This window comes from Phocoena sinus, chromosome 4, assembly GCF_008692025.1.
Source record: "Phocoena sinus isolate mPhoSin1 chromosome 4, mPhoSin1.pri, whole genome shotgun sequence".
In the NCBI taxonomy this organism is placed as follows: Eukaryota; Metazoa; Chordata; class Mammalia; order Artiodactyla; family Phocoenidae; genus Phocoena; species Phocoena sinus.
This window is the reverse complement of record NC_045766.1, coordinates 36693083-36720429: the sequence shown is the minus strand read 5'-3', so window position 1 is coordinate 36720429 and position 27347 is coordinate 36693083. Positions and strand designations below refer to the sequence as shown.

Sequence of the window (27347 nt, the reverse complement as noted above, 5' to 3'; positions counted from 1 at the left end):
GAAATACATAAATCTCTGTGGCTGAATTGAGCTACCAAGGACAGCTCAAGTCTTGATCAAGTGCCTGTCTGGACTCACTTTAGGGTGGCTTTGGGACCTAGAAATGCCTGATGTTTGGGGATGCATGTAGGAGAGCACCACGCCTATAGTCTACTCAAACCATACCAGTTAAGTTTTCCTTCGATATATTTTTTTTCTTTCTTGAATATGATGACTGGAGGTACCCTAGACACTACACCTTCTATAGAAGCCCTTCCCAACAGAACTTTCTGTGATGATAGAAATATTCTGTGCTGTCCTATATGGTAGCCACTAGCCACATGTGACTATTGATAGTGGTGTGCTGGTAAATGTTTAACGACGGACTCACACATACACACACAAAAGCCAGATTTATATCTAATTTCCATGGTGTGAATACTCTCACCATGGCCAATTCCAAACTATGAAAGTGATATCACTGTTCGTTAAGCTGGGAAGAAATGCACATAATAGGCTCTCGCTTGTTAGTATGGGCTCTTGTGCATTTGAAATGTAGCGAACATGAGTGAGGAACTCAATTTTCATTTTCATTTTAATTAATTGAAACTTAAGTAGACACATAAGTTACCACATTAGACAGTGCAGTTCTAGACGATTCCAGAATACTTAGAAAATATACTGCTTCTGAAGGTGGTACCTCTAGACAAAGAGAGGAAAGAATAACTTGAGAAACTTCTCCTCAAAGTCATGAAATTCTTTAGAAGGGAAAAGATTACTTACTTTTTTCTCCTTAAAAAGCAAAACAAATAACAGAAAACAGACCAGGAAGAGCAAAACTCCTGATGAAACATATCCTTATTATTTATGCTATGGATATTGTCACATAAATATTAGTACAAGAAATCAGCCCATGAAGAATCTGGAAAACATTCATAGACCAAAGTTCCAAGGATTTTGTGAACCATTACTTAAGTTATGTATCCAAAATCTGTTTCAAATGTTAAATTTACATTAAGAATAACTTTTACAAGAAATCTATTTACCACATTAGTAATTTTATAAATTAAATTAATATTCCATTTTCTTCAATTAATCCAGGAAGGAAGAGGGCCACTGCTAGGTCTGAACAGTAGTTTCCTTCATCCAGAGGAGAGCTGACACTGAAACAGAGCAGGTTATCCTGGGGAGAGGAGGCTCACATAGCCACAAACATGTTTTGATTTTTTAAAAAGGGAGTCAACATTTTAAAAATCAAGGGACCTCCCTGGTGGCACAGTGGTCAAGAATCCACCTGCCAATGCAGGGTACACGGGTTCGAGCCCTGGTCCAGGAAGATCCCACATGCTGCGGAGCAACTAAGCCCATGCGCTGCAACTACTGAGCCTGTGCTGTAGAGCCCATAAGCCACAGCTACTGAGCCTGTGTGCCACAACTACTGAAACCTGTGCACCTAGCGCCTGTGCTCTGCAACAAGAGAAGCCACTGCAATGAGAAGCCTGCACACCGCAATGAAGAATGGCCCCTGCTCACTGCAACTAGAGAAAGCCCACACACAGCAATGAAGACCCAGTGCAGCCAAAAATAAATAAGTAAATAAAGCTGAATAATATTCCTTTAAAAAAAATTTAAAAATCAAGAGAATTCACTCATAAAATCTGGACTTATGATTTCTCTTGAAAGACTGTAGCCCTGGTAAGTTGGGGCCTGCCTTTCAGCATTCCCCTGCTGCTGGTCCTAAGCCTCCTGGGGACTGCAGGTTAGGGAAAAGGTTACAGTCACAAGGTTACGGGAAAAGTGGGGTGGGGGGCAGGAGCCAGGAAGCAAGAGGTCTGTCTAGGATAGAATCTGTCCAGAAGAGGAGGGGCCTAAGGTGAGCCAGGTTACAAGTTCCCAGCGCATACTCCATTGTCCCAATATGACTTCACTTAACAAAACACAAATTAAGAGATAAAATTACTTTTTAAAAGATTTTTTAAGAATTTATTTTTTGATGTGGACCATTTTTAAAGTTTTTATTGAATTTGTTACAATATTGCTTCTGTTTTATGTTTTGACTTTTTGGCCCCAAGGCATGTGGGATCTTAGCTCCCTGACCAGGGATCCAACTCATATTGGAAGTTAAACCCTCTGCATTGGAAGGGGGAGTCTTAACCACTAGACCACCAGGGAAGTCCCCCCAGATGTAAAATTATTAAGAATTTCAAGACAGCATTTGCAGAATGTTAAACCTGAAAGGCCTTTTTGAGTGTGGGGACCTATGGTGCTACACTCACGTGGCTAGACCTGCCTATCGTTCCCAGTGAGCTACTGAAAAGGCTGTACCATACCCTCTATACACCAAAGTAGCGGCCAGTAAGTCTCATTTAAGGCTAATTTACATAGACTCTTAATGAGTTTATTCAAAAATATGACTTCACCACTGGGTCTTGGTTAATACACACACACACACACACACACACACACACACACACACACACACATTCTACTCTCAGGTGTTATGAAAACAAGGGAACCTTAACGAAACCTTGTATTATGTTTAGGATGCATTGCTTAAGAAATTATGGGGACTTCCCATAGTGCATTGCTTAAGAAATTATGGGGACTTCCCATAGTGGCGCAGTGGTTAAGAATTCGCCTGCCAATGCAGGGGACACGGGTTCGATTCCTGGTCCAGGAAGATCCCACATGCCATGGAGCAACTAAGCCCGTGCGCCACAACTACTAAGCCTGAACTCTAGAGCCCGCAAGCCACAAGTACTAGAGCCCACGTGCCTAGAGCCCATGCTCTGCAATAAGAAATGCCACTGCAATGAGAAGCCCGTGCACCACAATGAAGAGTAGCCCCTGCTCACTGCAACTAGAGAAAGCCTGCGTGCAGCAACAAAGACCCAACGCAGCCAAAAATAAATAAATAAATAAAATAAAGTTAAAATGATACTTTGAAAAAAGAAATTATGGAGGTGTGATTACATTTAAAAAATATTTCCCTTCATTCAAAAATATTTAGAGTTGAAAATATTTGCCATTAAAGGGGATAGGCTTTAATTGTTGGTAAAATTTTAATTATGTGAAACACCTCATTATCTTTTGTTGGATACTCGAGGCATTGGAACATCTAACCATGCTAATTATTAGTTAAATAATTTATGCTGTTTTAAAAATAAGTTTATTTTAGTAGGAAAAAAATACCATACATAGCTGGATTGTATGCTTACATAATTTATCTCAGTCATTCATTCTGGAGAATAGCCAAACCATTCTATCTACCTAAAACTAAGGCACAATGACCATGAGAAAATCTACAGGAGTTATAAATATAGTGGTGTCCTTAGGAGGAAATAACCAACATCTACAGTTTCAAACCCATTAAATAATGATGAACATCATAATGACAGACCTTCATTTGTAGTTCTTCTTTTTCTTTCTTACACTTTTGGATTATTTCTTGGTGTTTTTCCTTTTCAATATCGAGTTCCAGTTTAATTTCTTTAAAGAGAAGAGCTTGCTCCTGAAATTCAACTAAATGTTGGGCCCTTTCCTTGGCAAGTTCAGCTTCAACCTAGAAAATAGCATTTAACACACAAATAGAGCCATTTTATCTTAAGATAAGTAAATTAAGCCTATTTTCAGACTCATATTTTTTCTCCCAGTTTTATTCAGATATAATTGACATACAGTGCTGTATAAGTTTAAGGTGTATAGCATAAAGATTTGACTTACATATATCCTGAAGTTATTATCACAATAAGTTTACTGAACATCCATCATCTCATATAGATACAAAATTAAAGAAATAGATTTTTTTTCTTGTGATGAGAACTCAGGATCTAATCATTTTAAAAATTCTAATCCTAATATTAATTTTTAAATTCTAATGTTTAAAAACAATCTGACTCAGAACTTGGGCCAGAAAAGTTGACCTTAGGTCAAATAGTGTTACATCCTCTAAGACCATCAAAACCTGTAAAATGAGTAGAGAAGTTAGTACAATATATTATAACAGTTTTCAGAAATACTAAAAGCTTAATCTTCTGTACATTTATGGTGTAAACTCAGTCCTTGCCAGCAACCCTATAAGGAAAAAACAAAAGATTTTGAGGCTCTTACACTAAGTTCTGCTGAAAACTAAGAGTGGATACAAGGAATAAATGTCGATTTTTAAAAAATGGTCCTTTCTTGATAGAGATGAGACAGTTTTGGGGTCAAAGATTATCATTTTAATGCGATTGAGGCCAGAAGGCTGATTGAAGGAAAACATAGTCAGTGATGCCCGTATCCAGATTTTGACCCACATAAAATCACGGTGCTGGAAGGGACCTTAGAAATCCCCTAGTTCATTTTCTCAAGCTTCCATGAATTGTGGAAGAATAAACAAAGGCTTTGGATTGAGTTTAAATCCTGGCTCTAAATCCTGGCTCTGCCACTCTAGTTGTGTGATCTTAAATTGTGACTGTAACCTCTCCTGATGTGGTTATAACTAATTCCCTTGGGGGTCGTTATGAGGATTATAAATGAGATGAAACATCTGTGTAAAGCTCTTGCACAAGCAGGGATTCAATAGTCAGTGGAGATTATTTCTACACCCTGACTTCAGTCTCTACCGTGGAATTTGCACCAAATCATTGTCTGCTCTGTGCCTCAACACCACCAGAAACCATAATTCACTCCTTCCCCAGCAGGCGTTTCCATTTTCAGATAGCGCTCAGCATTAGGAAGTTTTTCCTTTACTTGAGCCAACGTCTCTCTCCCCATGGTTTTTAACCATTGGTTTTGGCTCTGTCTACTGGAGCGAGAGAACAAATCTATGAGTCCTGGAGTCATTTAGCCCTGGGAGACTATATAGTGGAGTAGAGAAGGGATCCCAGTGACAGGCTGGCTCGAGATTTACATTGTGCCATGATTATAAATTCTAAGAGGGAGTAAATGCCAGATAACCTGGGAGAAAAACCGTCAAACGTGACTTACTGTGACTGTGATTCTCAGGCCACTAAGAGGAGAAGGAGAGAGGTCAACCTGAATTTCTCAAGGGGATACTGAAACTAGGGTACCAGGAAACAGAAAGTTTGCTAAGAAAGTTTTCAGGAAGCCATTTAAATTACATAAAATCCACATAGAAGACTAGTCCCAGTGTGGGGTCTGTCGGATTTATTGCACTGGGTATAGGACTGATCATTTGCGTCAAGGCAAAACAGTTATGTTTATACTCAATGCACGGAGTTATTTTGGCTCTCTCAAAATAAATTTCTGGATTGTTTGGGGGAAAGGATACCAATAATCATTTAGGAACATGATAGAACTGTTCAGGTGTGTTGCTAGCAGATTACAAAAGACAAGGAGAGCCTCAGGGCCCTCAGAAAAAAGAGCAGATGTTCTTCTGAATTCCAGGTACTTGTGTTCACTTGCCTCCTGGTAGCCATTTAGATACATCACAGGTATCTCAAAAAAACTGTCTGAACCAGAGATCTTGATACAATTCCCTCCCCACCTGTTCCTTCCTCAATGCTCCCCATCTCAGGACACAGTACCGTCACCCATCGAGTTATTCAAGTCAGTAACTGGGGTAATCACCTTTCACACTTCTGTCTCCCTTACCCTTCACACTTAATCCAGCACCAAGTCCTGTTCATTTTGCCTCCAAAAGATGCATCGAATCCATCCATTTCTCTACACCTCTACTTCCACCACCCTAGTTGTGGTCACCACCACCTCCTGAGTGGCCTCCTTACTTCTATTCCTGCCTCTCTCCAACACCTGATACATAGCAGAGTGTTCTTCACAAACTATAAATTGGATTATTTTATTCCTTCTTAGTGGTTTTTCAATGCATTAGTATAAAATCCAAACTTCCATACACGATCTTCTACAGGACCACCATCAGCCCATATGACACCTTTGTGTAAATCAAAAAAGCATGCCTTCCTTAGATGAACACAGCCTTGGGCAGGGCACAAGACTTGGTGAGCAGAGCCCAAGCCGGATTCCAGCTCCCTTCTCTCCCTTGGCCTGTGCTATTAGTCACGATGCAAACTGAACAGCATGTATGGCGGCCCTGGACTTCTCCAACCTGACTTTTACTGCCTTTCCCATTTGATTACTGCGCTCCAGCCACACTGGAATAGATAAGTCAAGAACACATGAAAGGAGGAAATCAAATGCAAAACATTCAGAAAACTTCAAGAGTTAATAGCTCACAAGATACCATGACACTATAAAAAAAAAAGAGTAAACAAACATTTTTTGAAAAACTCAAGAAAAATTTGTGCCAAGGTACTAAAATATCAAATGTTCAAAAAAATTTCCTTGTGTGGTTAATTGGTAGAGCCAGAGTTATTTTAGGATAAAAAGACATATTTCAAAATATGGATTCAAATTAAGAGAACAAGGATGTACATAAACTATGTGGGACAGGACAAACGAAATTAGATGACAGAAGGACTTGAGAAGAACTTTTAAAAACAGAAGTTCTTTAAATTTATTATGGGGAAGAGGCCATTTAGCAAATCAGCAGAGTCCCTTGATGAAGAGGAAACAAAGGAAGAGTTCAGGGAAGGAAAGGGGGTGGCTGACTGGTTGAATGAGAAGAATGTTCTGTTCTACCTGAGTCAGGAAGAAAGGAGATCTTCTTGCCCCTGAACTGTTCCTTGGAATGAACTAGTGTAGGTAAGGGGAAGGGGAAAAAGGAAGGAATAGATGGAGGATGGGAAAGAAAAACACTGTAGATAAAAAGAAGAGTGATTTACTATTTCTGATTTGATTTTTAATTTGCACAACCTGAGAAAGAGAAGCAACGTGATGAGCTTCAGGTGGGATTTCTAAACATTTACGGAAGCTGCAGTGGGAAGCCAAAAGCCATCTGAATGTGTTGACTCTAGCACAGAGAGATGACACTACTGGTTCCTTCACGATCTGAAGTCTGAACAAAGTGATGAGCCCACAAACAATGATTTGCTTAAGCTGGTATATTGTCATTGAAAAGATGAATTCATACCAAATTGTCATGTTTACGTTTTTGACATGTTGATAAGAGCTGTTTGTTTAAAGTATCTTAGATGGCAGGACTTATGTTTATGCAAAATAAATGAATTAGGTGATGGTGCATACATATGTTATGAACTGCTTTATACAATAACTAATAGTAATTTTGAAAATCATGAAAAAATTCTAATCTCTAAAAAACAGCATGAATAATATATGAGTTCAAGAGCTACACAAAAATCAATTATTGTCTGTGTACACATTCCAGATGTTAATTCATCCATATCTTCCTCTAGCTCAAACTCTGTCTCCTCCCTGAAGGCCTTCTGATGACTCCAGAGCATTCTGAGTATGCTGTTTTTTAATTCCTTTTGTATTTGTTGTTGAAATGCATAATTAGAGTTTTATAATATTTGTGTCTAATACTAGTGTGCAAAATGCTATCTTTCCACTAATTATTTTCCAAGTGAGATCTTTGTGGTTGATTTTGATATCATTTTCTAACTGTTCGTGGAGCCAAACACCAAATATAATCACTGATTACTTTGATGATCCCTTTAAAACCAAAGGAGTTTCTGATGTCAAAGTAGAAATCAGACCACTTGTTTATATTTGATGTACATATATCATTAAACAAAATATATCTCCTAAAAATAAATTATACTATTTTCTAAAAGTTTAAAAACAAATACTGGTTGAAAACTAATACTTCAGATTATTTCTAAATTAACCACTGAATAAATATATTATAAAAGTAGATGACTATTCAAATACTAGGCTTTGTATTGTAGTAAAAAAATATGAATGCTAAGGAATCAGACTATGCACTGAAGTCCTGCCAAGAACTGAGTAAACTGAGGGCGGAAGGAGAGAATGTTCACCAAGTAACAAAGAGGCTAGGTGGTATGGTACAGGGCCCTTTTCATCTACTAACTCATTTAATTCTTACAACAACCCTGGAAAGAACATACAATAATTATCATTCCCACTGTCTACAGTAAGAAATAGTCTCAGAGAAATTAAGTGCCTTCACAAAGATCTTAGAGCTACTATGAGGTGGAGAGACACCTGAGTGTCTCTGGTGGACTCCATAGCTCAGCGTGGTGAGTTTTTCCACACAGCTGTCTTCCTACACATCTACATGGCATAGAGGTTAAGAGCATGGACTTGGTATTTATTTAGTTTCAAAATATTGGGGTATTTTTTTCCAGATAACTGTTACTGAATTCTAATTTGATTCCACTGTGGTTAGAGAAAATACTTTGTATGACTTGAATCCTTTTAAATTTATTGAGACATATTTACTCCCAGTATATGATCTACTTTAATAAATGTCCCACGTGCACTGGAGAAGAATGTGTATTCTGCTGTTAAATGGAGGATTCTATACATATCAATTAGGTCAGATTTGGTAATAGTGTTTACTGTATCTCTTCAAAATAAATTATTATACTATTTTCCATAGTTTATATCCTTAATGAGTTTTCTGGATATTTTTCTATCAATTATTGAGAGAGGGTTATTGATATCTTTGACTCTAATTATAGATTTGTCTATTTCTCCTTGTAGTTCTATCATTTTTTGCTTAATTTTTAAGTTCTGTTACTAGGTGAAAAACCATTTAGGATTATTATGTCTTCTTGGTGAACCTATCTCTTTACCATTATGAAATGACCTTCTTTATCTTTGGTAATATTCTAAATATTCTGATTTATTTCCCTGAAATCTATTTTGATTGTAATGTAGCTGCTTTAGCTTCTTTTGATTTGTTCTAGCATATCTTTTTTCCATCCATTACTTTTAACCTATTTTTAAAAATATTTCTTTATATAAAAGTACATTTCTTATAGGCAACATATAGTAGAGTCTCGCATTTTCATCCAACATGACAATCTCTGTCTTTTAATGGGGGTATTTTGACTAGGGCTTGGCAAACCGCGGTCCACAGACTAAACTCAGCCATGCCCATTTATTTGCATGTCATCTATGGCTGCTTTTAAGCTACAATGATGGAGTGGAGTGGTTGCAACAGAGGCTGTATGTTCCACAAACCAAAAATATTTTATTTACTAACTGGACTTTTATAGAAAATGTTTGCTGACCCTGGTTTAGACCATTTATATTTCATTTGATTATTGATATAATTAGCTTTAAATCTATCTTGCTATGCATTTTCTATTTGGCCCATCTCATTTTTTCCCCTCTTTTTCTGTCTTCTTTTGGATTATTTTTTAAATTCAATTTTATCTCCTTTGCTGGTTTATTAGCTGTAACTCTTTGTTTTTCTATTTTTGTGGTTGGTTTAGAGTTTATAGAATATATTTTTAACTTATTGCAATCTATCTTCTTGTGATATATCACTTCATATATTGTATAAGAAACTAAATATTCTCACCACCACTACCAAAACAACAAAGGTAATTATGTGAAGTGAAGGATATGTTAACTAACCCTATTGTAGTAATTATTTTGCAACACATATATGTGTGTGTCAGATCATCATGTTGTACATACTAAACTTACAGTGTCACATGTCAATAATATCTCTATAAGGCTGGAGGAAAAAGGGGGCTGTGATGGTTGGTTGATGGATAAAACTAAAATGAAAGGACCCCTTCTTCCCTTCCTTAGATCTCCTGCCATTGTTCCACACTCACCAACCCCAACCAAAAGTCAGAGGGTCCAGGAACTATTACTTTCATCCATTCAATTCAGGCTTTGGGGATAGAAAGCAGGGTTTCAAGGGTGTAGAGTGGCCAGAGTGGGGCAAATGAAAGGAATCTGGCTCAACCCATGAGGCAGATGGAGAAATTCTCAGAGAAGGGTAATCTGCCAGGAAGGTACCCCCAGAAGGGTCCACTGTATTTCCCAGCTCATTGTCAGTTTGCCTACCCATTGCCCTATCTCTTGGCCCATCTTTCAACTGAAAACTTGAGGGGATATTTGTTATTTTCTTTTCTTTTTTTTTTTAGGGATTCACTCTTCCCCTATTGTAGTCAATATGGTTGAGTGGGAATCTGTCCTGCAAGGGTGAGCATGTGACCCAGGTCCAAATGAATCAACATGCCCAGTCTTGCCAGCTGTGGTGATTGGTTCAAGACTAAGCACATGATTCAGTTAGAATCTGACAGCTACAGTGAGTTTTTTGCTAAGAATGCAGAAAAGAGACGGGAGGAGCTACTGTTCCCTTTTTGCCATCAGGAAGGACAACTCTGAGTCTGAAAATGAAACCAATCTGGCAGAAAACCAGCTTGACAGCCCTGAATCCAGCTGTGCCTGAAGGTAGCCCACCACTGAACTTTGCAGTTATGAGAGCCAATAAATTATATTTTCACTTAAAAGAAGAAAAAAAAGAATTTCACAATAGTATACTTCCATCTTTCCCTTCCCAGCTATTGTGATATTGTTGTCATATATTTAGCTTCTATGTGTTATAAATCTCATTAGATTATTAATATTTTAATTTAAATAGTTCATTATAATTTAAAGAAATTTAAATGATAAAAATATCATATTTATCCATATTGTTACCAATTCTGGTGTTCTACATTCCTTTGTATAGATCCATATTTCCATCTGGTATAATTTTCCTTCTGAATAAAGGACTTCTTTTTACATTTCTTATAGTGTGGCTGTGCTGGAGATACATTTTTTCTGGTTTTTTCATTCTGAAAAGACCTTTATTTCATCCTCATGTTTGAAAAATATTTTCACTTTGTATAGAATTCTAAGTTGACAGCTCCTACCACCACCCCCTCACCCCTGCCCCACCCTTCTTCTTTCAATACTTTCTGTCCCACTGTCTTCTTGCTTATATTGTTTATGATAAAAAAAATCAGCTCTCACCCTTATCTTTGTTCCTCATATATGTCTTTTATTCTCTGATTGCTTTTAAGATTTTCTTTTTATTAATAATTTTGAGCAATTGGATTATAATGCTTGAGGTGTGCTGAGCTTCTCGAATATGCTTGAGGTTTGCTGAGCTTCTTGAATCTGTGGGTTTATAGTTTTCATCAAATTTTGTTTTTTTTAACTGTTATTTCTTCAAATATTTTTTCTGTCCTCTCTTTCCTGTCCTTTGAGGAGTCCAATTATACATATATTAGGCCACTTGAATTTGTCTCACAGCTCACTGATGCCCTTTTTTTGTTCTGAGTCTCTTTTCTATTTTATTTCATTGCATAGTTTCTATTGCTGTGTCTTCAATTTAACTAATCTCTTCTTCTGGAATGTTTAATCTGCCATTAATCCCATCCAGTATACTTTTCATCTCAGACAACTGTAGTTTTCATCTCTATAAATTCAGTTTAGGTCTTTTTTATATCTTCCACATCTCTGCTTAACATGGTCAATTTTTCCTCTAGTTTTTGGACATATGGAATACAGTTATCATAACTGTTTTAATGTCCTTGTCTGCTAATTCTAACATCTGTGCCTTTCTGAGTCAATTTTTATTTGTTGACCTTTCTTCTCATTTTGAGTCCTATTTTCCTGTTTCCATGCAGGGCAATTTTTGATTGGATGCTAGACATTGTGAATTTTATCTTGTTAAATGCTGGATATTTTTGTATTCTTATAAATATTCTTGAACTCTCTTCTGGGATGTAGTTAAGTTTCTTGGAATCAGCTTGATTTTTTTTAATGCCTTCCTTTTAAAGTTTGTTGAGCAGGACCAGCTCAGCATTTAGTCTAGGGCTAATTATTCCCTACTACTGATGCAAGACCCTTCTGAGAACTCTACCTACTGCCCTATGAATTATAGGTTTTCCAGTCTGGCTGGTGAGAACAGGCATTATTATTGGCCTTGTGTAAGCATTATCTCTGATCCTTTCAGATGGTCTCCCTTGCTCTGGGTACTTTCCCCATTTATATGCACTGAGCATACATATAATTAATAGGGATTCTTTGTAGACATCCAATATTCTTTCTCTGTGTAGCTGTCTCCTGAGAACACTATCCTGTGAATTCTAGCCACTTACGATTCCCTGCACTCTTCATAAGGTCTCCTCAACTCAGAGAATCTGCCACACTCCACCTGGATTCCCACTCCCTGTACCATGGCCTTAAATTTATTTCAAGGCACTAAGTTAGGGCAATCACAGGGGTTATCTTGTTTGTCTCTTATCTCCAAGAATCACTGTCCTTCATTGCCTGATGCCCAGTGTCTTGAAACCATTGTTTCTATCTTTTCTCCAGTGTTTTAGTTGTTTCAGGAAGGAGGGTAAATCTGGTTCCTGTTAGTACACCTAAGCCAAATACAGACATTTTGGACTTTGTATTAGCTCTCATTTTTGAAGGGGGTGGGGATGTTGTATCAGTTCTCATTTCCTGGCTATATAACCTTGGCAAATTACCTAACTTCTCTGAGCTTTATTTTTTTCCATGTGCAAATGGGAATAATAATGTTAGAATGATTAAAATTATATTGATGAAAAGCATTTAGCACAAGGCTTGGCATATAGTAAACACTCTAATAATAGAGACTATTTTTATTATGTAGATTAAGGGTTTAAATCAGATGATCTTTGCAGGCTATTCCAGACCTAAAATTTTATGATTTTATTAATTCAATTTTGAAAATTACATGGCATAATTTAAAAAATTAAAGTGTACCCTCAATATTCATTTTAACCATACATTAATTACACATAAATGAAAACTGATATTTTTTAAATGACGACTGTATCTCTGTCAAATTGTATTTTACAAGTTGTTTTTTTAAATTCTATTAACAGTACACTGAGGTACATTAGGAATTATTAGGTCATTTGGCTCTTCCATTTTAGAGAAGAATTTGAGATTTTTTTTGCCTCACCCTTCAATGCTGGAATTATTTCTTGAAGTAAACTTTTTCTCCCTGAGTTTTCACTATAAATCCATTTGCTTAGTCAGGAATTAAGGTTTTGTTTGTTTTAACTACTGGTTTCTCAAAACGCTGTGTACTGTTTAAAATGAGGTCAATAGTATAATCCTAAGATGTTCCATAATGTGATATCTTAGTAATAATCTAAGAAAATATTTGGTTGGAATTTGTTTATGGCATTATAAAGTGATAGTCAATAGGTGACTATCACTTATTGTAAGCAGTTTGGCTGTGGGAAATGTTTTAATTACAACAGTTTTTGTTTGTTTGTTTGTTTTTGTTTCCCGGTACGCGGGCCTCTCACTGCTGTGGCCTCTCCCGTTGCGGAGCACAGGCTCCGGACGCGCAGGCTCAGCGGCCATGGCTCACGGGCCCAGCCGCTCCACGGCACGTGGGATCATCCCAGACTGGGGCACGAACCCGTGTCCCCTGCATCGGCAGGCGGACTCTCAACCACTGCGCCACCAGGGAAGCCCTTAATTACAACATTTTAACTGAAAAGTAACAACACTGCATTTGGAACCAATTTAAAATGTTCAGCATGCACATTAATTTGCTTTCTTCACATCAAAGCAATACTTGAACTAAACAAAAATCCATGATAGTTAGTAAATACTCAGTTATTTAAAAATGTGCCATCCTTGTTGCATAGCAACTATTGCTTCTATTACGTGCTTTTTACATACTCTAAAATAATTAAGCAAGGGCATAAATTGCTATCTACTTTTTTTGACTGTTAAAAGCATTTAAGTTGTGAAGTTTATTCTAATATGTGTATTACACATTTGTAAAGGGAACATTTCATTCCTATGCAAAGGCACAATGACCCAAGAAAGAGATGACAATGTCATATTAGCGATTCTCCTTTCTCATGAGAGGACTTTCAGGGAACTTTTAATTCATAGCCTCAATAACTAACACAGCCAAGCGTAATTATCATTCACTGGCTTTACTGGTCTGGATCTTGATTTATTACTAAGCTAAATTACAAGGTTTATTAACAAAAAGTCATGTCCTCTCAAAAGAATGAAATGTCCATTTATATTAAAGAAAATTACACAGGCCAAAATACATCTATGATATAATTAATTTATTAGAAAGATACCATGGTTTTAATAAGAACTTAGAGAATCTCACATATGTTTATTTTCATCAACAAATTAACTTAGCATAAAGCAAGAACATATAGTTTTATATGGTCAGATGCTAACACTAACTTGGTCGGCATGCTGTGTTAGCACCTCAGGGATAGGGCACAGTAAGCAGCAGTACTAGAGTGGATCATGAATGCAGAGACTTCTTTTCCAGTGGATTATATCTGAAGGTCATTAGTGGGGTGTGACCAAAGAAATGAGGAACTTCTACATAAGCAAAGGCAGGAAAGTTCATTTTGTCAATCTAAGAGGAGCTCAGGAGTTTGAGGGAAAGGAATGATCTGTGAATCTCCATCTGCATTTCACTAATTCCATCAGTGAAATTTCTTTTACTTTTTCAAAGATTTATTTATTATTTATTTATTTAATTAATTTCTTTTTGGCTGCATTGGGTCTTAGTTGCGGCACGCAGGATCTTTTTTGAGGCATGCGGGATCTTCATTGTGGTGTGTGGGCTTCTCTCTAGTTGTGGCATGCAGGTTTTCTCTTCTCTAGTTGTGGTGTACAGGTTCCACGGCGCGTGGGCTCTGTAGTTGTGGTGCATGGGCTCCAGAGCGTGTGGGCTCTGTAGTTTGCGGCAAGCGGGCTCTACTTGAGGCATGTGAGCTCAGTAGTTGTGACATGTGGGCTTAGTTGCCCCGCAGCACGTGGGATCTTAGTTCCCTGACCAGGGATCAAACCCGCATCCCCCTGCATTGTAAGGTGGATTCTTTACCACTGGACCACCAGGGAAGTACCCATCAGTGAAATTTCTGACTCAAAAGATGGGATGTTTATAATATCTCTTTATACATATTGTCAAGCTGCCCTCCAAAAGGCTGTGTAATTTCCAGTCCCTTAAAGAGTAAAAATGAAAGACTATCTCACTAGACTTTCACCGCAAGACAAAGTTGAAGCAGTAAAAAAAAATCTCTCCTTGCTTTAATTTGAATTTTTTTGATTGCTAGATAGGTGGGTCATCTTTTCATATTTTTAAACATGGATTGGTAAGGGTAGGGGAAGTGAATAAGGATAGACTAATCAACTTAGTACACCGAGGCTAAAAAAAATAGAAGTAATTAAAGAAGTGTGGGCTTTAGAGAAGAAGGAGAAGAAAAAGCCTATGCTGGAGGTTCCGAGTCAAGATGGCGGTGTGGGAAGATGCAGAGTTCGCATCTCCCCACAACTAGGGTGCCTGCCGGATGCTGGTGGGGGACCCTGATGTCCAGGGAGATGGGAAGAACCCCCAAGAGCACCGGTAGGATGTGGGGACACTGAGGGGGGAGGAGAAGTGGAGCCTGGACAGGACAGGCGCCCCTGAGGGTGACTGAGAGGCAGGAAGGGGAGGGGTTCCCACGCCTGGAGGGACCCTAAGGGGCTCAGATCAGAGGCGGAGCGGGCCCAGCATTTCCCCTGCCCAGTCAGCTGGGGAACTCTGCCCGGCTCTCGGGCTGGGTCCTACACGCTCAGTGGTCCCCTCTGGGCCAGGTTGGTCCTGGGGGCATAGGAGGGAGGCCAGGAGAGAACAGGAGAGGCAGTCGAGAGGGGCCCTCCAGGACCAGAGGATCAGGAAATGAGCAGAGGACGTTTGCCACGCTCACTCGGGCACTGGGAATCTGCCAAGCCCCCAGGCTGGTCCCACGCCCTCCAAAGCCCCCTCCAGGCTGCGTGGGTCCTGGGGGCATAGGAAGAAGGGCGGGGAGATCAGGAGAGGCAGGTGGGAGGGGACCTCCAGACTGGAGGAGCGGTAGAGGAGCAGAGGGCATTTGCACCACCCACTGGAGCCCAGGAAGCACGCTGGGCTCCCAGATGGGGCCCCCCCACCGTCTAAGAACAGAGGCAGGAGGCATGCCTGGGGGCTTCTGTTCTGTTGAGCCTAAGCCCCCCCTCCCACAACCCCACCCACCCACCCCACTTCCTTTTCCAGCCCTTTGGGTCCTAAGCATAGGGCCCGCCCACTGCCCAAACATCACTGCTGCTTAGGCCCCACCCTCCACAGCCAAGGCCTTTTCCACTTTTTATTTTCCTCCTCCTCTTTTTTTACTATTGTGGTTCTGTTTCACCTTCTAGTTGTTGTTTCATCTATATTTTTATATTTTTTCTAACATACCTGTTAGTTTCCTATTCTAATTTTAGTTTTCACTTTGTTATTGTTCTACTTTTTTTTTTTACATCATTATTGGAGTATAATTGCTTTACAATTGTGTGTTAGTTTCTGCTTTATAACAAAGTGAATCAGTTATACATATACATATGTTCCCATATCTCTTCCCTCTTGCATCTCCCTCCCTCCCACCCTCCCTATCCCACCACTCCAGGGCGTCACAAAGTACCGAGCTGATCTCCCTGTGCTATGCGACTGCTTCCCACTAGCTATCTGTTTTACATTTGGTAGTGTCTATATGTCCATGTCACTCTCTCACTTTGTCACAGCTTACCCTTCCCCCTCCCCATATCCTCAAGTCCATTCTCTAGTAGGTCTGTGTCTTCATTCCTGTCTTACCCCTAGGTTCTTCATGACATTTTTTTCCTCTTAAATTCCATATATATGTGTTAGCATACGGTATTTGTCTTTCTCTTTCTGACTTACTTCACTCTGTATGACAGACTCTAGGTCTATCCACCTCATTACAAATAGCTCAATGTCGTTTCTTTTTATGGCTGAGTAATATTCCATTGTATATATGTGCCACATCTTCTATATCCATTCATCCGATGATGGACACTTAGGTTGTTTCCATCTCTGGGCTATTGTACATAGAGCTGCAATGAACATTTTGGTACATGACTCTTTTTGAATTATGGTTTTCTCAGAGTATATGCCCAGTAGTGGGATTGCTGGGTCATATGGTAGTTCTACTTGTAGTTTTTTAAGGAACCGCCATACTGTTCTCCATAGTGGCTGTATCAATTTACATTCCCACCAACAGTGCAAGAGGGTTTCCTTTTCTCCACACCCTCTCCAGCATTTATTGTTTCTAGATTTTTTGATGATGGCCATTCTGACTGGTGTGAGATGATATCTCATTGTAGTTTTGATTTGCATTTCTCTAATGATTAATGATGTTGAGCATTCTTTCATGTGTTTGTTGGCAGTCTGTATATCTTCTTTGGAGAAATGTCTATTTAGGTCTTCTGCCCATTTTTGGATTGGGTTGTTTGTTTTTTGGTTATTGAGCTGCATGAGCTGCTTATAAATTTTGGAGATTAATCCCTTGTCAGTTGCTTCATTTGCAAATATTTTCTCCCATTCTGAGGGTTGTCTTTTGGTCTTGTTTATGGTTTCCTTTGCTGTGCAAAAGCTTTGAAGTTTCATTAGGTCCCATTTGTTTATTTTTGTTTTTATTTCCATTTCTCTAGGAGGTGGGTCAAAAAGGATCTTGCTGTGATTTATGTCATAGAGTGTTCTGCCTATGTTTTCCTCTAAGAGTTTGATAGTTTCTGGCCTTACATTTAGGTCTTTAATCCATTTTGAACTTATTTTTGTATATGGTGTTAGGGAGTGATCTAATCTCATACTTTTACATGTACCTGTCCAGTTTTCCCAGCACCACTTATTGAAGAGGCTGTCCTTTCTCCACTGTACATTCCTGCCTCCTTTATCAAAGACAAGGTGACCATATGTGCGTGGGTTTATCTCTGGGCTTTCTATCCTGTTCTATTGATGTATCTTTCTGTTTTTGTGCCAGTACCATACTGTCTTGATTACTGTAGCTTTGTAGTATAGTCTGAAGTCAGGGAGCCTGATTCCTGCATGGCTGCCTGCATGGCTTGCGGGATCATGGTTCATGAGCCAAGAGTCGGGCCTGAGCTCCTGTGGTGGGAGCCCCAAGTCTGAACCACTGGACTAAAAGAGAATCTCAGACCCCAGGGAATATTCATTGGAGTAAGGTCTTCCAGAGGTCCTCATCGCAGCACCAAGACACAGCTCTACACAGCAGCCTGGAAACTGCAGTGTTGGAAGCCACAGGCCAAACAACCAGTAAGACAGAAACACAATCCCATTCATTAAAAAAAAGAAAAAAAGTGAGACAGCAAAAAAATATGTCATAGAAGAAGGAGCAAGGTAAAAACCTACAAGACAGAATAAATGAAGAGGAAATAGGCAATCTACCTAAAAAATAATTCAGAGTAATGATAGTAAAGATGATCCAGAATCTCAGAAATAGAATGGAGGCACAGACTGAGAATATACAAGAAATGTTTAACAAAGATCTAGAAAAACTAAAGAACAAACAAACAAAGATGAACAACAAAATAACTAAATGAAAAATACACCAGAAGGAATCAATAACAGAATAACTGAGGCAGAAGAACGAATACTTGTGCTGGAAGACAAAATAGTGGAAATAACTGCCGAGGAGCAGAATAAAGAAAAAAAAAGATAAGAATTGAAGACAATCTCAGAGACATCTGGGACAACACTACATGTACCAACATTCAAATTATAGGGGTCCCAGAAGAAGAGAAAAAGAAAGGGTCTGAGAAAACATAAGAAGAGATTATAGAGCAAAACTTCCCTAACGTGGGAAAGGAAAGAGTCACCCAAGTCAGGAAGCACAGAGAGTCCCATACAGGATAAACCCTATGAGAAACACACCAAGACACATATTAATCAAACTAACAAAAATTAAATTCAAAGAAAAAAAATTAAAAGCAGCAAGGGAAAAGCAAAAATTAACATACAAAGGAATCCCCATAAGTTTATCAGCTTATTTTTCAGGAGAAATTCTGCAGGCCACAAGGGAGTGGCAGGATATACTTAAAGTGATGAAAGAGAAAAACCTACAACCATACCCAGCAAGGATCTCATTCAGATTTGATGGAGAATTCAAAAGCTTTACAGACAGGCAAAATCTAAGAGAATTCAGGACCACCAAATCAGCTTTACAACAAAGGCTAAAGAAACTTCTCTAGGCGGGAAACACAAGAGAAGAAAAAGACCCACAAAAAACAAACCCCAAACAATTAAGAAAATGGTCATAGGAACATACATATCGATAATTACCTTGAATGTAAATGGATTAAATGCCCCAACCAAAAGACACAGACTGGCTGAATGGATACAGAAACAAGACCCATATATATGTTGTCTACAAGAAACCCCCTTCAGACCTAGGGACACATACAGACTGAAAGTGAAGGGATGCAAAAAGATATTCCATGCAAATGGAAATCAAAAGAAAGCTGGAGTAGCAATACTCATATCAGATAAAATAGACTTTAAAATAAAGACTGTTACAAGAGATAAGGAAGGACACTACATAATGATCAAGGGATCAATCCAAGAAGATATAAAAATTGTAAATGTTTATGCACCCAACAAAGGAGCACCTCAATACATAAGGCAAATGCTAACAACCATAAAAGGAGAAATCGACGGTAACACAATAATAGTAGGGGACTTTAACACCCCACTTACATCAATGGACAGATCATCCAAACAGAAAATAAATAAGGAAACGCAAGCTTTAAATGACACAATAGGCCAGATAGATTTAATTGACATTTATAGAACATTCCACCTGAAAGTGGAAGAATACACTTTCTTCTCAAGTGTACACAGAACATTCTCTAGGATAGATCACATCTTGGGTCACAAATCAAGCTTTGGAAAATTTTTAAAAATTGAAATTGTACCAAGCATCTTTTCTGACCACAACATTATGGGATTGGAAATCAATTACTGGAAAGAACCTGTAAAAACCACAAATACATGGAGGCTAAATAGTGAGCTACTAAATAACTAAGAGATCACTGGAGAAATCAAAGAAGAAATTAAAAAATACATAGAAACAAATGACAACAAAAACACAATAACCCAAAACCTATGGACCCAGCAAAAGCAGTTCTAAGAGGGAAGTTTATAGGAATTCAATCTCACATCAAGGCGCAAGAAAAATCTCAAATAAACAATCTAACCCTACACCAAAAGCAACTAGAGAAAGAAGAACAAACAAAACCCAAAGTCAGCAGAAGGAAAGAAATCATAAAGATCAGAGCAGAAATTAACGAAATAGAAACCAAGAAAACAATAGCAAAGATCAATAAAACTAAAAGCTGGCTCCTTGAGAAGATAAATAAAACTGATAAAGCCTTAGCCAGACTCATCAAGAAAAAAAAGGGAGAGGACACAAATCAATAAAATTAGAAATGAAAAAGGAGAAATGACAACTGACATCATAGAAATACAAAGGATTATTAAGAGACTACTACAAACAACTATATGCCAATAAAATAGACAACCTTGAAGAAATGGACAAATTCTTGGAAAGGTAAAATTTTCCAAGACTGAACCAGGAAGAATTAGAAAATATAAAGAGACCTATCTCAAGTAATGAAATTGAAACTGTAGTTTAAAATCTTCCAACAAACAGAAGTCCAGGACCAGATGGCTTCTATCAAACATTTAGAGAAGAGCTAACCCCCATCCTTCTCAAACTCTTCCAAAAAATTGCAGAGGAAGGAACACTCCCAAACTTATTCTATGAGGCCACCATCACCCTGATACCAAAACCAGACAAAGATATCACACAAAAAAGAAAATTATAGACCAATATCACTGATTAACATAGATGCAAAAATCCTGAACAAAACACTAGGAAACAGAATCCAACAACATATTAAAAGGATCATACACCATGATCAAGTGGGATTTATCGCAGGCATGCAAGAATTCTTCAATATATGCAAATCAATCAATGTGATACACCATATTAACAAATTTAGGAATAAAAAAACATGATCATCTCAATAGATGCAGGAAAAGCTTTTGACAAAATTCAACACTGATTCATGATAAAAACTCTCCAGAAAATGGGCATAGAGGGAAGCTACCTCAACATAATAGAGGCCATGTTATGACAAACCCACACCAAATGTCATTCTCAATGGTGAAAAGCTGAAAGCATTTCCACTAAGATCAGGAAGAAGACAAGGATGTGCACTCTTGCCACTCTTATTCAACATAGTTTTGGAAGTCCTAGCTATGGCAATCAGAGAAGAAAAAGAAATAAAAAGAATCCAAATTGGAAAAGAAGAAGTAAAACTGTCACTATTTGCAGATGACATGATACTACTATACATAGAAAATCCTAAAGATGTCACTGGAAAACTACTAGAACTAATCAATGAGTTTGGTAAGGTTGCAGGATACAAAATTAATGCACAGAAATCTGTGGTGCTCCTATACACTAACAAGGAGAAATCAGAAAGAGAAATTAGGGAAACAATCCCATTTACCACTGCAACAAAAAGAACAAAATATCTAGGAATAAACCTACCTAAGGAGGCAAAAGACTTGTACTCAGAAAACTATAAAACACTGATGAAAGAAATCAAAGATGACATACACAGATGGAGAAATATACCATGTTCTTGGATTGGAAGAATCAATATTGTGAGATGACTATACTACCCAAAGCAATCTACAGATTCAATGCAATCCCTATCAAACTACCAATGGCATTCTTCACAGAATTAGAACAAAAAGTTTACAATTCGTGTGGAAACACAAAAGACCCCGAATAGCCAAAGCAATCTTGAGAAAGAAAAACAGAGCTGGAGGAATCAGGCTCCTGACTTCAAGCTATACTACAAAGCTACAGTAATCAAGACAGTATGGTACTGGCACAAAAACTGAAACATAGATCAATGGTACAAGATAGAATGCCCTGAGATAAACACACACACATATGGTCACCTAATTTATGACAAAGGAGGCAAGAACATAAAATGGAGAAAAGACAGCCTCTTCAATAAGTGGTGCTGGGAAAGCTGGACAGCTACATGTAAAAGAATGAAATTAGAACACCACCTAACACCGTATACAAAAGTAAACCCCAAATGGATTAAAGACCTAAATGTAAGACCATACACTGTAAAACTCATAGAGGAAAACACAGGATAAACACTGACATAAACCACAGCAGGATCTTCTTTGACCCACCTCCTAGAGTAATGGGAACAAAAACAAAAATAAACAAATGGGAACTAATTAAACTTAAAAGCTTTGCACAGCAAAGGAAACCATAAGCAAGACAAAAAGACAACCCTCAGAATGGGAGAAAATATTTGCAAATGAAACAACAGACAAAGGATTAATCTCCAAAATATATGAACAGCTCATGGAGCTCAATATCAAAAAAACAAACAACCCAATCCAAAAATGGGTGGAAGACCTAAATAGACATTTCACCAAAGAAAACATACAGATGGCCAAGAGGCACATGAAAAGATGCTCAACATCACTAATTATTAGAGAAATGCAAATGAAAACTATAATGAGGTATCACCTCACACCGGTCAGAACAGCCATTACCAAAAAATCTAGGAAAAAGGGTGTGGTGAAAAAGGAACCCTCCTGCACTGTTGGTGGGAATGTAAATTGATACAACCACTATGGAGAACAGTATGGAGGTTCCTTAAACAACTAAAAATAGAATTACCATATGACCCAGCAATCCCACTTCTGGGCATATACCCAGAGAAAACCATAATTCAAAAAGACACATGTACCACAATGTTCACTGCAGTACTATTTACAATAGCCAGGACATGGAACCAAGTCAGAAAGAGAAAAACAAATACCATATGCTAACGCATATATATGGAATCTAAAAAAAAAAAAAAAAAAAAAAAAATGGTACTGTTGAACCTAGTGGCAGGGCAGGAATAAAGACGTAGACATAGAGAGTGAACTTGAGGATATGCAGGGGAGGGAGGGGGAAGCTGGTGTGTAGTGAGAGTAGCATCGACATATATACACTACTGAATGTAAAGTAATTAGCTAGTGGGAAGCAGCAGCATAGCACAGGGAGATCAGCTTGGTGCTTTGTGATGACCTAGAGAGGTGGGATGGGGAGGAGGGGAGGGAGGCTTAGGGGGGAGGGGTTGTGGGGATGTATGTGTGCATGTGGCTGATTCACTTTGTTGTACGACAGAGACTAACACAGTATTGTGAAGGAATGATACTGCAATAAAGATCTATAATAAAAAGAAGCCTATGCTATAAAATAAAACAAAAGAATGAGACACTTAGAGCAACTTTAGTCCATATTCTCAAATTTTAATTGTTGCCCATATGGAACTGTTGCTATAGAGATCATTTTTGTTATAGCCTGAATGTGCTGTCCCCAAAGGATAAGGGAAGGGGAATTGATTTATAGAGGGCCAGACTGGTTGAGTATGGCCAACTGTGTGAAGACTGGAAATGAAAGTGACAAGTTTAGAATTAACCGGACCCAGCAACAATACCTAAAGGATTTCATCTGTGGATGGCAGAGTGGGGAATTCCAGATGGAGACATTAGTTTGAAGGTGGCCACCAATTGTTGCTTCAGGTTACAAGTTATAAGGTCTAGTCACCAAGGAGAAGCATCTGATGATAACCAAATACATTGTTGGGACTTCAATCAAACAATCTGAATTTCAGTAGCCAGCCCTAGTTCTAGATGCACATGTAAGACAAAATCAGAAAACCAAGACAGAAGGCTAGAGCTAGGATTAGGTACTGGTGGGGGAAAAGAAACAGCTTGGAAGGTTTCAGCACAGTATGCATGATAAAGCCAAGGGATCAATCAAAAAGTATGAGAAGTTTATGACAGGAAGATGATGTCTATAGCCTCAATGACTAGAGCTGTGCAAGGCCTGAGAAGGCAGGGGCTAACAATTTTAAAAGTATGATTTGTATTCCTTAAAATTATGAAAGCAATACATATTCACTGTTGAAAGTTTGAAAAATATAGAAAAGTCCAAAGACAAAAGTCAATGCAATTTTTTCATACTCTTAAAAGCAAACATCTTCTTTGTAAATAGTGAGCTAAATACTTATTCATTTTATTTGCCAGAAGTTTATAACTGAATAATTTTAAGTCATTGGTCATTGTTCATTCTCTTGTATTATCTTCTTAAAAGCAGAGAAATCATAAGAATGAATTAATATTCCCCTGCTTTTAAGGATGTAGTCAAATGCAGATTCTGTCATTTTATGGGAAAACGGGTAAATATTTAGAAGTAAAAATTATGCTTTTACATAAGGACTAACAGCTATCTTAATCTTATAAGACTTCAAATTCTGTTCTTATGTTTTAACTTCCTACTTGTCTAATATTTTGTAAAAAACATATATTGTAAGCACGTTTGGTCTTGGAAATTCCAGAAAGAATCAAAGGTGTGCATAGAAGCAAAGAGACCTATCTGAAGTAGCCTGGAAAATAGACAGAATTTTTTAAAAACAAATAAGACACATGCTGCTGAAAGCCACATTATTGTTACCTTCTCCCTCCAGTTATCACCATTCAGCATCTTCTGTCTAAGGGTTTCCTGCAACTGCTCCATGCTTTTCTGATGTGAAATCAGCATCAATTCCCTGAAAATCATAAACACAACAAATGAGTCAAGACACACCCTTAACACCCTTCTTAAATTACAGTTCGTGGCTCAGGGATTATTTCACAACTCAGTCTGTTTATTCTTCTCTTTAGAAATATATATATACATATGTGTGTGTGTGTACTGCTACTACATACTATTTTAACTGTTGTTAACAGCAATTTAAAAACACTGGCAACAAGGTAAGTATTTTCTAAGGCTTAATTTTTGCTTAATAAGTAATATTATTTTTGCATGAAGTAGTAACAACATATGTGTAGTCACAAATATAATAAAATACTATACATTGTGGTTCTAAAGTTTATGACTAAGTTCTAACACTAGGTCATATTTTGTTTCTTTAAAAAAGGAAAATGTGTTGGGATATGACACAAAATCAGCACGTTTGTGGTTCCTGCTAGATTTATTTTTCTTTTATTTATCTCAAGTGCTAATAGGAACAGACTGAATTAAGCAGAGGGTAATATCTGAAATGTGGTATAGTACAAAACATACTAGAAACTAGGAGAGAAAACACAGAGAACATTTTAATCCACGTAATTGGATTTTTAAAAAATACATTTATTTATTTATTTATTTATTTTTGGCTGTGTTGGGTCTTCGCTGCTGCACGCGAGCTTTCTCTAGTTGTGGCTAGTGGAGGCTACTCTTCGTTGTGGTGTGCGGGCTTCTCATTGCGGTTGCGGAGCACCCGCTCTAGGTGCGCGGGCTTCAGCAGTTGTGGCACACAGGCTCAGTAGTTGTGGCACACAGGCTCAGTAGTTGTGGCACACGAGATTAGTTGCTCCGCAGCATGTGGGATCTTCCCATGTCCCCTGCATTGGCAGGTGGATTCTTAACCACTGCACCACCAGGGAAGTCCCCACGTAATTGGGTCTTAAAGCTAAGTTTGTGACCTTCTGGGTGGAAGTAAGTGTGGGAGATTCATGAGGACATTTCTCCAGGGGCCCTGAAGTTAAGACTTTAAATATCACAAGTGGTGGCAAAAGTATGCCTGTTGATCAGGGAGTCCCTCCGCCCCCTTCTATAATCACCATAACCTTCTTATTTTCTGTGTAGGTGATTCTTTTCCATTGCTTATTCCTCTTTCTAATCCCTTTGTTTTCCATCATCACCCTCTTCCCTTTAGTTCTGACCCCTTTTCTCAGACTTGTGACTTTCATTTATAACTGCCTGTTAGACATCTCCACCCTGGTGAGCCATCAACACCAAAGATTCCACACATCAAAAAACAAATTCATCATCATCTCCAATGGTCTTGCCTTTCCTTTTGACTTCTGAAACCTTCAACAGTCACAATCTTTAGCTCGAAATCCCTGAGTCATCTCTGACTTTTCCTTCTTCTTGTTCTACCACATCCATTCAGTAACAAGTTCTATGTATTCTGCCCCTTGGTGCACCTCGAACTATTTCCTCCCTTCCTTTCCGACTACTAACAGTTAAGGTTCTTGACTTTATTTCCCACCAAGAGTACTGTAATAGACTGTCAATCTATCTTGATCTCTATTCTCATCTCACTCTTACAGTATTATTAAACATTTTTTAATAAAAATAGTGCCTACATTTCTAGGCTAGAAAATTTTAAGGTCATGAACATAAAGACACATTAACTTGGTAACCAGGATTATGAATATTATTTGAGGGAAAATGATTGAAAAGAACAAAACTCCTCAGACTTTTTTTTTCAGAACTGTGTCAGACTAGGTACTTTGACAACTTTCCTACTGAAAATAAGTAAAGTTTTGTTTTCACTTATAAAAAAAATCTTAAAATTCATCAGTGACCTGGACAAAAAGTTAGGAAGATGCAGGAAACACAAATCCAGAAAAAGGTTATCAGTGGAAACTAGTGAAATTTGAACAAAGTCTATAGGTTAGTTAATTGTACTATACCCATATTAATTTCTTAGTTTTTACGTATGTGCCATGATTATGAAAAATGGACAAGAGGGAAACAAATTCTCTGTACTGTCTCTGTAACTTTTCTTTAAATACAAAATTATTCCAAATTAATGGTTTAAAAAAAATGAAGTAAAAGGAAGAACCCCAACAATAAGTAGAGCATTGAAGCCAATTCTCACTTTGAAGGTACTTTCCAAATCTGATGTACTTGAGCATTAAATTTTACAGCCATGAAGGGCACTGGAGTCAGGAGAGAAAGGAAGAGCTTGAGAGGAAACTCACCTGCATAAAACTGCATCTCAAAGAGGGACAAATGCAGTATGCATTTTTGTCATACTGTTTGTAAGAATATGAAATTCACACCCAGTATGTGTAAAATACAAATAACATCCCCTCTCAAAGAACACAAAAGAAATTTCCGGCTTTGAAGTTTGGTGCTAGGTAGAGGGGAAAATACAAATCTCCCACAAGAATTTGTAAACACAAGCCAATCCCAGTGCAGGTTTGTATCCTGAATTCACACTACCTGAGTGGTCCAAAAAGCTTCATATTGAGGAGATATCTTACAATGGTGTTAGAATAACCTTGCCTCCAGATGCCTGGTAGGAAAAACACCAATATGTTTGGGAGAAACCTATCTTCAACTTGAAACTCAGAGATTCCTACAGATAAAAATTCAAGACCTATGAGACCATAATTTTAAGAAACACAAAATTATTTTTTTTAAAGCTAGTAAGAGGAAGAATGAGCAGACACAAATGATAGCATAATCAAAGCCACAAATTCTGAAGTATTTTCAGATATTGAATATAAATAAGGATGTACAATATGTTGGAAGAAATAAAAGATTAATTTAAGTGACTAATGAAATCTGAAATGAACCAATCAAACTTGTAGAAATGAAGCATATAATAACTGAGATGAAAAACTCAGTAGATGGTCCTATAGCAGATTATTCACAGCTAAAAATGAAGTAATAAACTGAAAGGGAGATTCAAAGAAATTATACAGGGTGCAGTACATGATGTCAAAAATACGTAAAATATAAAAGAGGTTGATATATGGAGGACAGGGTGAAAAGATCTAATATTTCTCTATTTAC

General features: G+C 37.9%; 1 protein-coding gene across 1 annotated transcript in view; it reads right to left on the bottom strand.

Moving 5' to 3' along the window:
• Positions 1-27347, bottom strand: part of LEKR1 (leucine, glutamate and lysine rich 1) — a 270909-nt gene that overhangs the window by 17383 nt on the left and 226179 nt on the right. The window contains exons 11-12 of the mRNA XM_032630652.1: positions 24228-24321; positions 3380-3541 (exon numbers count right to left, since the gene is read on the bottom strand). Coding sequence (XP_032486543.1) covers positions 3380-3541; positions 24228-24321 — 256 coding nt within the window. The remainder of the gene's footprint in view (positions 1-3379; positions 3542-24227; positions 24322-27347) is intronic.